The sequence below is a fragment of the Dysidea avara genome, chromosome 1 (genome assembly GCF_963678975.1).
Source record: "Dysidea avara chromosome 1, odDysAvar1.4, whole genome shotgun sequence".
In the NCBI taxonomy this organism is placed as follows: Eukaryota; Metazoa; Porifera; class Demospongiae; order Dictyoceratida; family Dysideidae; genus Dysidea; species Dysidea avara.
In genome coordinates, this window is record NC_089272.1 from 36,336,730 (window position 1) to 36,350,799 (window position 14,070).

Genomic DNA, 14,070 nt, shown 5'->3' on the forward strand with positions numbered 1-14,070 from the left:
GAGTATGCTAGGGGGAGTCCTTGGGATTGTACCATTACATAAAGTTTTTATTAACACATCAATATGGAGCCACATCCTGTGTGGTATATAACGGAATACAATTGCCAAGGTGATCATATTACAGTCTATTAGATTAAACATGTACACTGGTATTTCTTTTGCACATACTCAACTGATATTTCAAATATTTATCAAGAAATGTTTTGAATTTGTATTCATACAAATACAAAAGCACAACTACTGCAGTTTTTAGTGTAACGCTCTATGAATAAATCATCACTCTTAAGATGTGAGTGTACTGGTTGGTGAATCATCCTAAGAAATTAATTTTCATTTAGGAGTCATCATGTATTTTGCAGCTCACCATTACTAGCCCCATCACCTGGTTTCTTGGATGAGGTATTACATCCACTGGTCCACCAAGTTGAACTGTAGTAAACTCCTCCATGGGAAGTGATGTTCCATCACTAGGCACCTGTACCGCTTGTAGTGGCAGGTGTGGCTCCACCTCAGCTACATAATGATTAGCCACTTCTTTACAGATACACTTTACACATGGTCACAATGGTACCACAATTATCATTACAGTTTCTTACGTAATTCTGGACTATCAGGTGCAATTGGGTGACACTTCTTCTTACGCTTCCTCCTCAACAGCAATCCTAGATTAAAAATGTTAATTATCTACCTTGTGGCTAAGCAACCCTTACCTGTTAAAAATGCCACAAGTGCCAGAATTAACACAAAAAGTACAAGTACTATAATTATTGTTGTAATTGCTACTTTCCATGAGCTTTCATCTTTTGTATTTACTACACCAAAAATAAAACAATGATATTATGCCATTGCTTTACTATTAGCCGTACTTGGTACACTTGGAGGGGTGGTTGCTGGCAGCAATGTAGTATTATCACTGTCACCACTTCCTGTACCATTAGACATGGTGGAAGGCCCATCACTCATATTAGTGGGGGTCACAATCGTGACTAATGTACCATTAGTGGTATTACCTGTGAAGAATTAGTCGTGCCAAGCCACTTCACAATAATGACCACACACTCACCCTCAGGAGTATCATCATCGCACTCTCTGATAGTTACCACTTTACTGGTTGAATATCACTCAGCTCCATAATAAGTTGTATGGGCTTTAATAGTGGCTATACCTGCATTTCTAGCAGTAATATAGTAGGAGAAGGTAGCTTGTAATACATCACCACCCTGCTCTCTACATGACACCATACCATCACCTCCACCACCACTGTGACATACGCCATCATTAATAAGTAGTGTAAAAACACTTCCGTGGGGATGTGATTGGTTAGTGGTAATTGTGATATTAAGTGTGCCTCCCACACAGATATCACTTATGTTTGGAGAAATGTGCTGCAGTAAACAGCTGATACATCTTTCTCCTAAATAAAATGCAAAGAAGGATTGTGTAAGTAACCATGGAGATAGTAAATGCACATACAGTGACAATATACTCATGCACACAAAGGGCATGTCACACATACACAATTTAAACACTACATAAACTGTGGACACATCATTTAATACAGTAGTGCTACAAGTAGTAAGGATCACGAGGATATATCACCAAACCATTTACATTACCCACATGTGTATGGTACGTTGGTGGTATAGGGCTAATCAAGCTCAAATACTAAAATACATCTAGAGAATCAAACTATAGCCTAGTAATGGCTGATGCCACATCCAGGATTAATCTAGTTAGATGTCACTTTGGCCCAAAATGTGCTTTAAGCACATGCTGCAGGAGGACGAGTCATTTACTTATGTATCATTAGTGATTCTGAAAAAAGCAAAACGTATAATACCACACATTACAATATATATATATATATAATAAATCAGACCAATAAATGTCCAACAAAGTTATAAAAGAATTGGTGTTAGTGGCCATAACAATATCTGATGGCAAACAATTCCAGTCATTTATTACGTTTGCTGCAAAACTATACTTCTTCACATTTGTTTTAACATGCCTTGGGGTTTTAGCACTTTTAGTTCATTTGATCTTATACAGGAGGTGTTGAATTGAAGAAAAAAAAAGCTCTTGGTATATCCACGAGACCATGCAGTATTTTATGTGCCATAATCAAGTCCATCCTCAACCTAGCTTCTATACTACAATGAGAGCACATTTAAGGATTTAAGTCTATCGTGTATTTATCTTTTTCCTTAAATCTACTTCTGGCACAAAGGTTTTGATTTGCGGGCATTCCATCAGTGGTTTCGCAATTTGTCAATCACAAAAAAGGAATTGTCTGCAATTTTTTGTATATGCCTCACCTTCAATGTTGGATTACTTACACTTAATATGTATGTATTACATGTATATTGTTCTATGTATATAAAACTGTGTAATGGGAAGAACATCGCTGAAAATACCTAAAACAGTTATTTTGTCTGCTAGGAAATATTATAGAGGCATGTGTCTCACCACATTATAATACATTCTGAGGAAGGCATAGCGGTTCACTAATAAAAATAAGGGTAACAAACAAGCATATGAAACAAAAACATGCATAAAATAACTTTTATATCACACTGCACACTTAGCTCTAGATGTACCAGTGGTAAAGAGAACATTAATTGGAAATAGGGTGTGAGCATTCAGGGGACTTTTTGTAAAGATCACATATACACAGTAGCAATAGGTGATATTTATGTAAAGGGTGGCATATCTTAGTACATATGAAGCATGACAACATGAGGCCCCTTGGAATTTTTAAAATTATACTCTTTGTAATTGAATTTGTGAGTAATTCCAGCAGTTTATAAGCCAGAATACTAATAATATTTTGCTCGGTATTTGTACTAGGATGACAACTCCATTAGGGTAGCTGGTAAACACTCTTATTGTTCCTAGATAATTGGTTACCACCTGCTTAAGAATTGGCATTTACAAAACCATAGATAGTACTTATAAAACTAAAAAGATTCAGGTGAGAATGTGTATTCACAAATTTAATTCAAATGTTAACACTGAATAGTTTAGTACCGTCAAATAGTCAAAATTCAGCAACTACACTAAGCCTAGCCTAATGTATTAACCAAACATGCTACGTGTTGCTAAGCATATCATATCTTTGAACTGGTTGGGCATTAAAGCCATGAGCAAACCATGTTCCCATGATATTACCTGGGTAATATGTGAGTTTAATCCTGATAGGCAACTTTGAGTACCCATGCTAAAGTGGCATATATATATACCATGCTCATGTGAATCTTCAAAGGGACAGCAAGTTGTATATTTGGCATATACACCTTGACCACAGGCGTGAATTGCAAGACGACAACTCTGCCCAAATCTACAATGCCAAACTATGGTTAATTACACATCAGTTTGTTAAGTTTGTGCATATGGTCTGTTTGGGTGTTGGTGTGTGTTAATTATGGGGTATGCTATACATCACAGAACCCATGGTTACTTCAGTATACACCTCGGAGTTTATCCACAGTAACATTCCTCGACTTTTGATCTGGGCACTACAATAAAATGTGCATTTGTGCATACGTATGTGGTATGCTGTAATTGTGGTGTACATAGCATGCAATTCTGTGGCGTATGTGATGTCTAGGAGATGATAGTTCACATTTGCTAACTAATGGACAAATGTGAACTATCATCTCCTACACATCACATACACCACAGAAGTGCATGCTATGTATATACAACACATTTAGAGCATACCACATATGCACAAATACACATTTTATTGTAGTGGGGGTGTTGCAATACATATGGTTTATATATTACATACAAATATATATACAGTTATGTAGGATTCAGTATGAAGTAGTGATTAAATCTCCAGTAGTGTTTGCAGGTACATCTTAGGCCCAAGTGATACCAAACATTTATTTTTACCCTTAGTCATGTTTGGCTGAAGGCACCAGTCACTCAGGCAGTTAGCCAGTCACATATTCCCAAGCCTGAGGGGTACAGACCCAGAAATATATATCAGGCAAATCCCAAGTGGTCATGGTATAAGTGATATACCACTCTGGTATGCTCACCTAATAGGTGAAGGAAGACAAACCTGCATTCACCGCATTACTTTTATATAAAGGTTTTCAAACATCAATGGTGGTTTAAATTGTAGACACAAAAAGAAATGATTGTGGGTTTCAACGGTTGTAGTGATACCATTTTAAACCAAATAACCACTTAGTGGATACCTATAGTAACCTAAGGTGTTAAAATAAATACTTAGGTGTATAGGTTGAGAATGTCTGAGGCATCTTTTCATGCAGTTGAAATGTACTATGTAGAAAAACAATTCCCACATTTCAAACTGATTATTTAGTGATACCTAGTAACTGAACTATGCAATGCTGACTCACTCAAATCTTTCTCCTTCAAAACAGTGCCTAGCCTAATTAAACCAACATGCTAAACTCAAACCCACAATGCAAAATTTTAAGCAGCTTCACAATGCAAAATTCTATATAAATAATCAAAGGGAACCAATGCTTTGTAACTGCTTCAGTATCAAAGGCAGTTGTGGTCAGAGCTATATCAGGGTATCACCCTGTCAATTCATGAAATAGCCTTGTGGTTTCCTTTCATCTGAGGTGTGAAAGTGGTATATACATATATATGACGGTGTTAGAAATTTGGGGGGGATATGACCCACACTATTGGCCCTCCCACTTTTTGGGCCCAGTAGCCAAAACTATTATATATATACACATACCTCCATAAGAGAAGCCATACAACCATAATGCAAAATCACTCTCTGGGGTGTGGCATCACCAGTCCACCACAGCTGTCAAGCCATTCATTGTACAATGATTGTATTGAAAGCGCCTGTAATTATATTTCTGTTATGCTTGCACGTGATGTTTGTTGTTCAAATATTTTCTGGATCCCGTGCAGTGAGAAATTTAAACAGTAGGAAGAGTGCCACGTCCATGGCATTATATGATGTTGTAAAGATTCAACTCAAATTGAGGGTGGTAGCAGATCTAAGGGGGCAGTCTCACCATGGTGCACAAGTGTATGGGAGTTGCTGACTACCAACAATTAAACCAGAAATTATGAAGACTTTGGTGGAGTTGATTTATCAAGTAGTCTAAAGAGAAACATAAAAGGATGTTGAAAATAAAATGGCCAACTGTGAACACAGTGCAGTATTCACGTGATCTAAACTCAGTTTGGGAACACCTGCTAGAGCAGGCATCCCAGCTTGTAGTTCCTTAAAGGTAATGATGTTTCACTTTGCGGATAACAATTGTTGTAATCCTTGTAGTTTGAAATACGTAAAGCTAGCTTAAAAATAAGACCTTCATGATTTCTCATGTGATATATATATATATATTTATATATGCATCGAGCACATGCGGTAGGTGTAGAGGAGCATTGCAGCCATTAGCAGGATAGGGAGTGAAGAGGTATAGCTATGCAGTATATAGGTGTAGCGCCATAGCTAGTGATAACACACTCCACAACACTTTTATATAAATGCACGTATGGACTGGGTACAGGAGCCATATCAGTGGAACCCTGTGTGTCTGCATGGGTGTTGATCTCAACTGGTTATGGCTATCTTTGCCCACCCACCCACCCACTCTGAAAATCATTCCTACGCCTTTGCATATATATATTTCCATAGAAAGTTATTAGAAGGGTTTAGAACTCTAAAGGCATTTTGGGTTTGATTATATACCTAACCAATATCTCAAGTTGTTCTGGTTTTTTTGAGTGGTAAGTTTTTTTGTAGGAAAGCCCAAACCCTCCATGATTTCCACTATACAGTGCTACGTTACTATATGGGGCACCACATAGCTACACATAAAATCCACATACCAGAACTTAAAATATTGTAACTTTGAAAAAATGTCCCGCATCGCAGGTTGACATTACCCAGCACATTCCAATTGTATGCTGGTAATGTTAGGTCGCCATCATTCTGCACCCAGCTATCAGGAACTGGTGATCCATTTATAGACCAAGAACACATTGGCGAGTCTGAACATCCCATACATGGGATTGTCAGTGTTTGATCATACCTCTTGATTAGTTCTTCTCCCTCCACCATAGGAGTATAGAACAGCATCAAAACTACAGTAGAATAACATTATTAATTATAAATCATATATGCACAATTATATTAGCGTAAGGAACTGTAGGTCACACACCACTGTAAAGTCGCGGAGTTCCCACTTCTCTATGTTACAAAATACGTAAATTTATACATGCCGGTTACTATCTCCAGATCATGTTTGATGGGTGGCAAGCTGCATGCAACATGCAATCTCGTGATGAAAAAGAATTATTGATAATTGGTACCTGCCACATGTGACCAATCATTGAACACTTGGCTGGGCAACACTACTACTTGAACCAGCTTTCTAAACTCCAGAAATTGCTCCATATTTGGGTATATTTAGATGTATCGCTTAATGTGTCACTGCACACTTTCGGTAACCTTTCGCATTTTAAAAATGCTTTATAACATGCAAAACAGCTATCTGTGCCCTCAGGCAGTAGTACCACTGGTAGCCCTCAGGGCACTAGTCATGTGCACGAAGTGCGGATGATGTCACTAGTCCTACAGTGATATTATAAGCAGTGATGCAAGGGTGTGCGACTCATAGTCCCTTACACTACATTGATATAAGTATAGTAAATTTAAAAAAGATTCCACTTGTTATATCTGTACAATTATTTGTTGTTATAAGGCAGAAATGTGAAAATGGTATAGTGCATCAAATCCTTTGATCTTTGGGAGATAATGAGGTCTTCAAAATATACTAAGAAACTTCTTGAGAGGTTCTCTACAATGACTTCTGGAAGGTTCTCTACAATGACTTCTGGAAGGTTCTCTACAATGACTTCTGGAAGGTTCTCTACAATGACTTCTGGAAGGTTCTCTACAATGACTTCTGGAAAGGTTCTCTAAATGGTTAGGTGTCTGCATACATGTATCTCCGGTCGAGGGAGTCAACACACAGCATACCATATACGTAGGTTCCATTCTTGCATTCTAAACTATTATTAGACGTTGGCCAAGACATCATCAATCACATAATATTATCTATTCACACCAGTTTTTTTTTCCTTTCAAAGCTACTATAGCAGGACTATACTGTAGTTTATTGCTTAGTTACAATAATTATGCTTAGTATAAACTGCTACTTAGTTTTGTTAGCCAAAAAGTATACCAATTGTGTGCCATTGCATACATTTTCTGTGAGGGGTAGGTTTTTTGGCTGTACACTATCTGAGAAATTCAATTAAGTATTTGGAAATCCTGAAATCTGGAATCACCTACAAATACGATTATTTTTATGTCTGTCCATTAGTGCATTCATGCACTGCCTATTGATGGTTTCAGTGACAGATCAAACAAACACAGTTAAAATTGTTTATAAGAAAGCTAACCTTTACCACAGTACATAAACAGCCTTTATTCACTGAATGAAGGCTTTTTTCTGCACATCAAAGTTTGTTTGCTCATGTGAGTTTGTGGATAGACACAGACATGCATTTTCCCAAACCAATTTCAAGAAATCAGGCATGCGAGCTGACATCTTGCTGTGGGCATGTCTTATTTAAAAATATGGAAAGAAGTTTAAACACTGACTAAATTCATGTGTATACAGGAAGTCAACTAAATACCAAAATCACATGATTTGATTTGACATCATAGTTATGTCATATAGTACGATTGGATGATAAAATAAAAATATACCAAGTGTAAAAGGTATTCTTGATCATGACCATTTTTAACAAGATGGTATCACTTCTTTACAATACTGCATGGACTGCATACACTTACCTACTGCTTTTATGAGAAATTCAGGTAGTGTTCCTTTTGTATGCTTTATTTTGCACCTATTAAACAAAACAAAACAATAAAAAGTACAAAATTTTCAGTACATAATTGTGTAGCATGCACAGTTGTGTAGCTACTCCCCAAACGGACAGATATGACATCTTGTACACAGCCTTTTAATAAACACAGTTAACTATAATGTCAGTCGGCCAAATAAAACCAAATGAGGACAATCTGATATCAAGACAATATAAATTGAAAAAGAAACTATCCAAACCGAATGACTACCGTATTACAAATAACATTGTAAATTTCACAAACCAACCTGCAGAGCAATTTTACACTACTTTTGTGTCTTTGAATCATGCACTAATGTAGTGAGGGTTAATGGGTGCCAAGATGTCAGAATCAGAGTTGGGGGTAACGCGTTACAAATTTAACGTGTTACGTAATAATATTACTTTTACAGTAACGAATAATATAACGTGTTACATGACAAAGTAGTGAGTAATATGTAGCGGATATTACATCCAAAGATTGTAACGAATGTAACGCGTTACTTCCTTTTAAGGCGCATTGTATTCATGCACGTGATTTTTGATTGCATTTTGGGTCCAGACAAGACTGGAGATAGCGTTATAAGCATGGACAAAGGATAATATAGTGTATGGGGAGTGCCCTTGAGGCCAAGATACAACAACAAAGTATGTCTTTGTGGCTGAACTACACCAGAGAAACACGTGTCTCGCTCGTGTCACTTGTAGTTGTAGGCTGGTAGCTTGTATTTAGAAGGTTGGACTTACTTTATAGTTTGTAACGAACAAATGTAATATGTAATATTATTACTAGTTACAGCCCTCAGAGTAGCGAGTAATATGTAACTCGTTACATTTTTCAGTAAGTAATATGTAACTGTAGCGCGCTACATCGCGTAAAAGCAACTTTTTTCAGTAAGTAATATGTAACTGTAGCGCGCTACATCGCGTAAAAGCAACGAGTAAAATGTAACTAGTTACATTTTTAGTGTAACGACCCCAACTCTGGTCAGAATGCCACTGGAGCATTCCCTTCCAACTATCCACCACCATTCGTTTTGCCATAGAACAAGAAAGTGATTTTCAACCTTAAAATGACATGGCTCAATTTCCTTTGACTCCCTTCTACTAGAGCACATTTAAATTGTCATTCACTGTTCTTTACAAATCTAGTCTTGAATCTATCACGTGTCACAGTTTATTACACCATACTGTATATTAGTCTCGTGTGGCCAGACCACTTTTTCCGTATATTGGGTGGGGAAAAAAGGGTCTGGTGCAACTCCAATAGCCGTTTACTTCTGAGCCATCCCCACATTCCGGGGACGCTAATTGAATAACATTGGTCACAAAGGAGGTGCCATGACGTCAGTAAAACTATGAAGTATTCCTACACTCTTGCTCCGGTTGTGAGTCTTGTTACACGATGAGGATTAACTTTCAAGACGCTATAAAAGAGACATCGGAGCAAATTAAGATTCGTTTAAAGGATAAACAGATCTCTAGTTAACTTACTGAAGTCATGGCACCTCCTTTGTGACCAATGTTATTCAATTAACGTCCCCGGAATGTGTGGACAGCTCAGAAGTAAACAGCTATTGGAGTTGAACCAGACCCTTTTTTCCCCCACCCAATATACGGAAAAAAAACGGTCTGGCCACGCGAGACTGACTGTATATTACATGGCCCCGAAACACCCAATACAAAAAATTTCTACACCGGTTTGGTTTAGGCCATTTGTACGTGCCAAAATTTCCATGGATTCTTCTTGCATCACTCGCAGTGAGTCGTTCTACACGTATCACACCTAATTGGACTCGAAGTAGGCGAATTCGAAGCAGAGTAAATGTATAGCAAATTCCAAAATGTCTTAATATGCCCTGAGCTCTTATTAGCTACTATTCGGTGGCACTAATGCACCTATCAATGTATTGCCCCACCACCCCCCCCCCCCCCCCCTCGGGCGTAAGTGGGGCTTTACAGGGGGAATTGACACGAAACTGCTGCCCCACTATGGGGCATTTGACGATCGTTCAGTAAGTGCCCAAATGTTTTTTGTTGTAACTTCCTTCGCTATGTCAAATCCCGAGTTAATCCCGCGTTGCAACTGGGGCCAACGGTGGGGATTTGACACGATAGGTTTGCCCTACTATGGGGCATTTGACATTCGGCTGTGTCAAATCCCCACTATAGCCCCATATATGCCCGAGGGGGGGGTAGTGGGGCAATACATTGATAGGTGCATAAGAATAGGTAGCTATAGCCCTGCATATTCAGATGTGCAGTCACTACATGCCTAAACAACAATATAGTCCAGAATCCGTTCTAGCTTCATTTCTATTTTGTCGTAACTTACTACAGCGTGACTTCTCTCATCCTTTAGAATAAGACAAAATCGCAGGAGCAAAATAGTATGGCGTCATGAATATTGTTCGCGCTTCGCAGAACCATATGGCCGAACCTATAAGGCCCGCCCACAACTGAATCGCTCACCTGACACCATAGTATCCCGCGAATGAATCCTTCAACTTGTAAACCATTTGTATGTAGTTGTAACAGAGTCAGTCACAAATAAACTATCACTTTCCCCTAAATACAAATCCGGAGCACAGTCACATGACAGAATAATCGGCTCCGTATATTAGTTTGGCGCCCCCCGCCTTAATAATTAAAGATTAAACCAGTCCATCAAATGAGACTCCACCCTAATGCTTTTTTTCAATTTTTTTTACCCGGCCCTAATTGCACTCCCTTCCACCCAGCTAGAAGAACAACAACTCCACCCTAATGCACTTGTCAACTTCATGCCCCCCCCCCCCCCCCCCGGGGGAGGTGGGGGAATACAGGGGATTCGACAAATCGTGGTGTCAAATTCCCCACTACTGGGGCAATATCGGCTGTCAAATTCCCCACCCCCCATAGTAGGGGATTTGACAACACCTCAAGGATGACTAAGCGCATATTTCATAGTAATAAACCTGCCCTGTAGCTAGTAAAATTATAGCAAGTGCGATTTTAGTTTAGAAATGCAACTACAGAAAATAACCAGGTACGTATACTTTAATTATAATATAAAACCGGTCAGTGAATTGGACAACTGTCAATTCAAGGGCGGATTTAGGGGGGGGGGGGGGGGGGGGTGCTTGGGGCGCTGAAGCCCCCCCCCCCCTCCAAAATTTTACAATGAGCAAGCTAGGAAGCTTCTAGAAGCTGTAGTACAGGTGAAGAAGATAAAGAAAAGAGGAAGTTGAATGTTATTCTTCACAATGTTACCGAACCCACTGCTGATGACGGTCAGTCTAGGAAGAAGGAAGATATTGATCATGTTTCTAGTATTTTTCACAAATCATTGGGTGTGCCTGCTCAAATCACTAATGCTATAAGGTTGGGTAAAAGAAGCGACAAGCCTCGTTTGCTGAAAATCTCAGTTGACTCATTAAAGTCTAAGGCTTCGATTCTTCGAAATTGTACCAAGTTGAGAGGTAAGGACGTCCCTAAACATCTGTCCAAAGTTTTTATCACTCCTGATATGACCCCCAAAGAGAGGGAATGCAATAAGTCTTTGAGAAGTCAGCTTGCTGATCTTAACAAGAATGGAAAGAACTATAGGATAAAAAACGGCAAGATAGTGCGGAAGAACAACTGAGTTGTTCTATCCGCACTGATAATCATGAGAAGATTCAGAATGTGTCTAGCTATACCATGTCTGCTATTACTTGTCTTTTTACTAACACTCAAAGTATTATGAATAAGTTTCCTGAACTACAAGCAGTTGTGTATGATCATTCTCCACTGATTATTGGAATAGCAGAGTCTTGGTGTACCAGTTCCATTGGCGATGCTGAACTCTGTTTAAATGGTTACAACCTTTTCCGTGACGATCGACCATCTGGAGTTGGCGGTGGAGTTGTGCTTTATGTACATTCTTCACTGTCAGCTATTCCATGTAAAGTTTTATCTGATGTAGGTTTTGAGAATTCCTTGTGGTGTTTAGTCACACTTTCCTCCGCTGAAGTTCTCCTTGTTGGTGTCGTTTATAGAGCTCCATCTTCATCTAACATAAATAATCAAAAACTATTATCTATCATTGGTAGACTTTACGAGCTAGTCAACTTTACCCACCTTTTAATTATGGGTGACTTTAATTTTCCAACTATCAATTGGGCTGAAAGCTATTGTGCTGGTAGTGATAGTTTTGCAGCATCCACATTTTTTGACACTGTTCAAGACAGTTTTTTAGTCCAGCATGTTGCCAGTAGTACACGTCACAGACAGGACCAACAGCCTTCACTTTTGGATTTAATATTTACCCTTGACCCAAACTCTATTGATGAAGTCACACATCTATCCCCTCTAGGTAGTAGTGACCATGTTTGTTTACTGTGGAAATTTAAGTGTTTTGATGATTTGCCTTCCAAAAAGAGTGTCCCTATGTACAATTACAGAAAAGGTAATTACGAGGCTATGAATGATTACTTTGGGAATATCAACTGGTCTGAAGTTCTGTCTGGCAATGTTCATGATGATTGGCATGTGTTTAAGGTGACAGTTCAAGATGCCATAGCTAAATACATCCCGACTTCCATTCCTAAAAATAATAAACCTACTCCTTGGTGGTCCAAAAACCTCTCTAAAGCCATTAAAGCTAAGCAACTTTCCTTTACCAAATATAAACATTCCAAATCAAGATCTGATTATGCCACCTATGCAGCAAAACGCAATGATGTCAAATGTAAGATACGATCTGCTAGAAATTCTTATGAACGGTCCCTGTTAGACAAGCTTCGTTCTAATCCAAAAGCGCTGTACAGTTACATTAAGTCTAAACAGAAGATTAGACCTAGTATTGGCCCATTGATAAAGAGTGATGGTTCTCTCACTGCTAATGACCAGGAAGTGACTGAAACCCTAAACCAATTCTTTGAGTCAACATTTACCAAAGAAAATTTATCTAGTATGCCTGTTCCCTCCTTTGTGTCTGAAGATAGTATTTGTGATATTGACATAACAGAGTCAACAGTTCTTCAGAAGCTACTTGAGCTCAAGGTTAACAAAGCTCCTGGCCCAGATGGTATACATTCTTACGTCTTAAAAGCTTGTGCTAACACACTTTATGTACCTTTAACCATTCTGTATTCTCAATCCTTATCTAGTGGTGTCCTCCCTGATGAGTGGAAACAGGCACACGTTGTTCCTGTTTTTAAAAAGGGTCAAAGAAACCAAGCTTCCAACTACAGGCCAATTAGTTTGACATCTTTAGTTGTTAAGATCCTGGAATCTATTATACATTCTGAATTGGTAACCTTTCTTGATGGGCAAGGCATACTTAATGGTGAGCAACACGGTTTTGTTAACAGGAAGTCCTGTTTTACTAACTTGTTATCAACTTTTGAAGAGTGGACTTCTGCTTTGGATCAAGGATTTGGCATTGATGTCATATTTCTAGACTACAGTAAGGCATTTGATTCTGTACCTCATCATAGATTGATCTCCAAGTTGGAAGCATTTGGTGTTCGTGGTAATTTGTCTTTGTGGCTATCAAACTTTCTTTCCAACCGCTTCCAGAGAGTTGTGTTGAATGGTCACTTGTCGTCTTGGGCTCAGGTGGTGAGTGGAGTCCCCCAGGGATCTGTTTTAGGGCCCTTGTTGTTTATATTATATGTTAATGACATCCCAGACCTTATTAAAAGTAATGTAAGAATGTTTGCTGATGATACAAAAATTTATTCTGTTATTCAGAGCTTTGACGATCACCTTAGGCTGCAAAGTGATGTTGACCGATTGTTGCAGTGGTCTCACACATGGTTGCTTCGGTTCAATATAGCTAAATGTAAGCTGATGCGGATTGGTAACTCTGCTCTGTTCACCTACTCTATGCTGGACAGTTCCACCAACTTACCTTTTGAAATCACAGAAGTGCAAGAAGAAAAAGATCTTGGTATTTGGTGCACTGAAGACTTGAAACCATCTCTACAGTGTCGTAAGGCTGCAGCAAAAGCTATGCAAGTTCTTGGTTTGCTAAGAAGGTCCTTCAAACTTTTTTCTGTTGACTTGTTGACTTTTTTGTACAAAATGTATGTCAGACCTCACTTGGAGTATTGCATCCAGGTCTGGAGCCCTTACTTGGCGAAAGATATTGATCTCCTAGAGAAAGTACAGAGACGTGCCACCAAGTTATTACCTAGTTTATTTGATTTACCATACGAAACTCGTCTAGAGAGACTT

General features: G+C 38.7%; 1 protein-coding gene across 5 annotated transcripts in view; it reads right to left on the reverse strand.

Annotated features, from left to right (window-relative positions):
* Positions 1 to 168: 168 nt before the first annotated feature.
* LOC136263377 (uncharacterized) overlaps positions 169 to 14,070 on the reverse strand; it is a 28,156-nt gene continuing 14,254 nt past the window's right edge. For 2 of the 5 annotated variants that reach the window (XR_010704608.1, XM_066057893.1), the window contains exons 1-9: positions 10,339 to 10,476; positions 7,814 to 7,869; positions 5,839 to 6,093; positions 1,064 to 1,414; positions 867 to 1,010; positions 711 to 812; positions 597 to 662; positions 365 to 513; positions 169 to 315 (exon numbers count right to left, since the gene is read on the reverse strand). Coding sequence is in view for 3 of the 5 variants with exons in the window: in XM_066057893.1 (XP_065913965.1) it covers positions 283 to 315; positions 365 to 513; positions 597 to 662; positions 711 to 812; positions 867 to 963 (447 nt within the window). In the remaining 2 variants the exon portion in view is untranslated. Of the gene's footprint in view, positions 316 to 364; positions 514 to 596; positions 663 to 710; positions 813 to 866; positions 1,011 to 1,063; positions 1,415 to 5,838; positions 6,094 to 7,813; positions 7,870 to 10,338; positions 10,477 to 14,070 lie in introns of those variants that run through there. The other 3 variants (XM_066057900.1, XR_010704621.1, XM_066057906.1) reach the window with 3 other exon arrangements.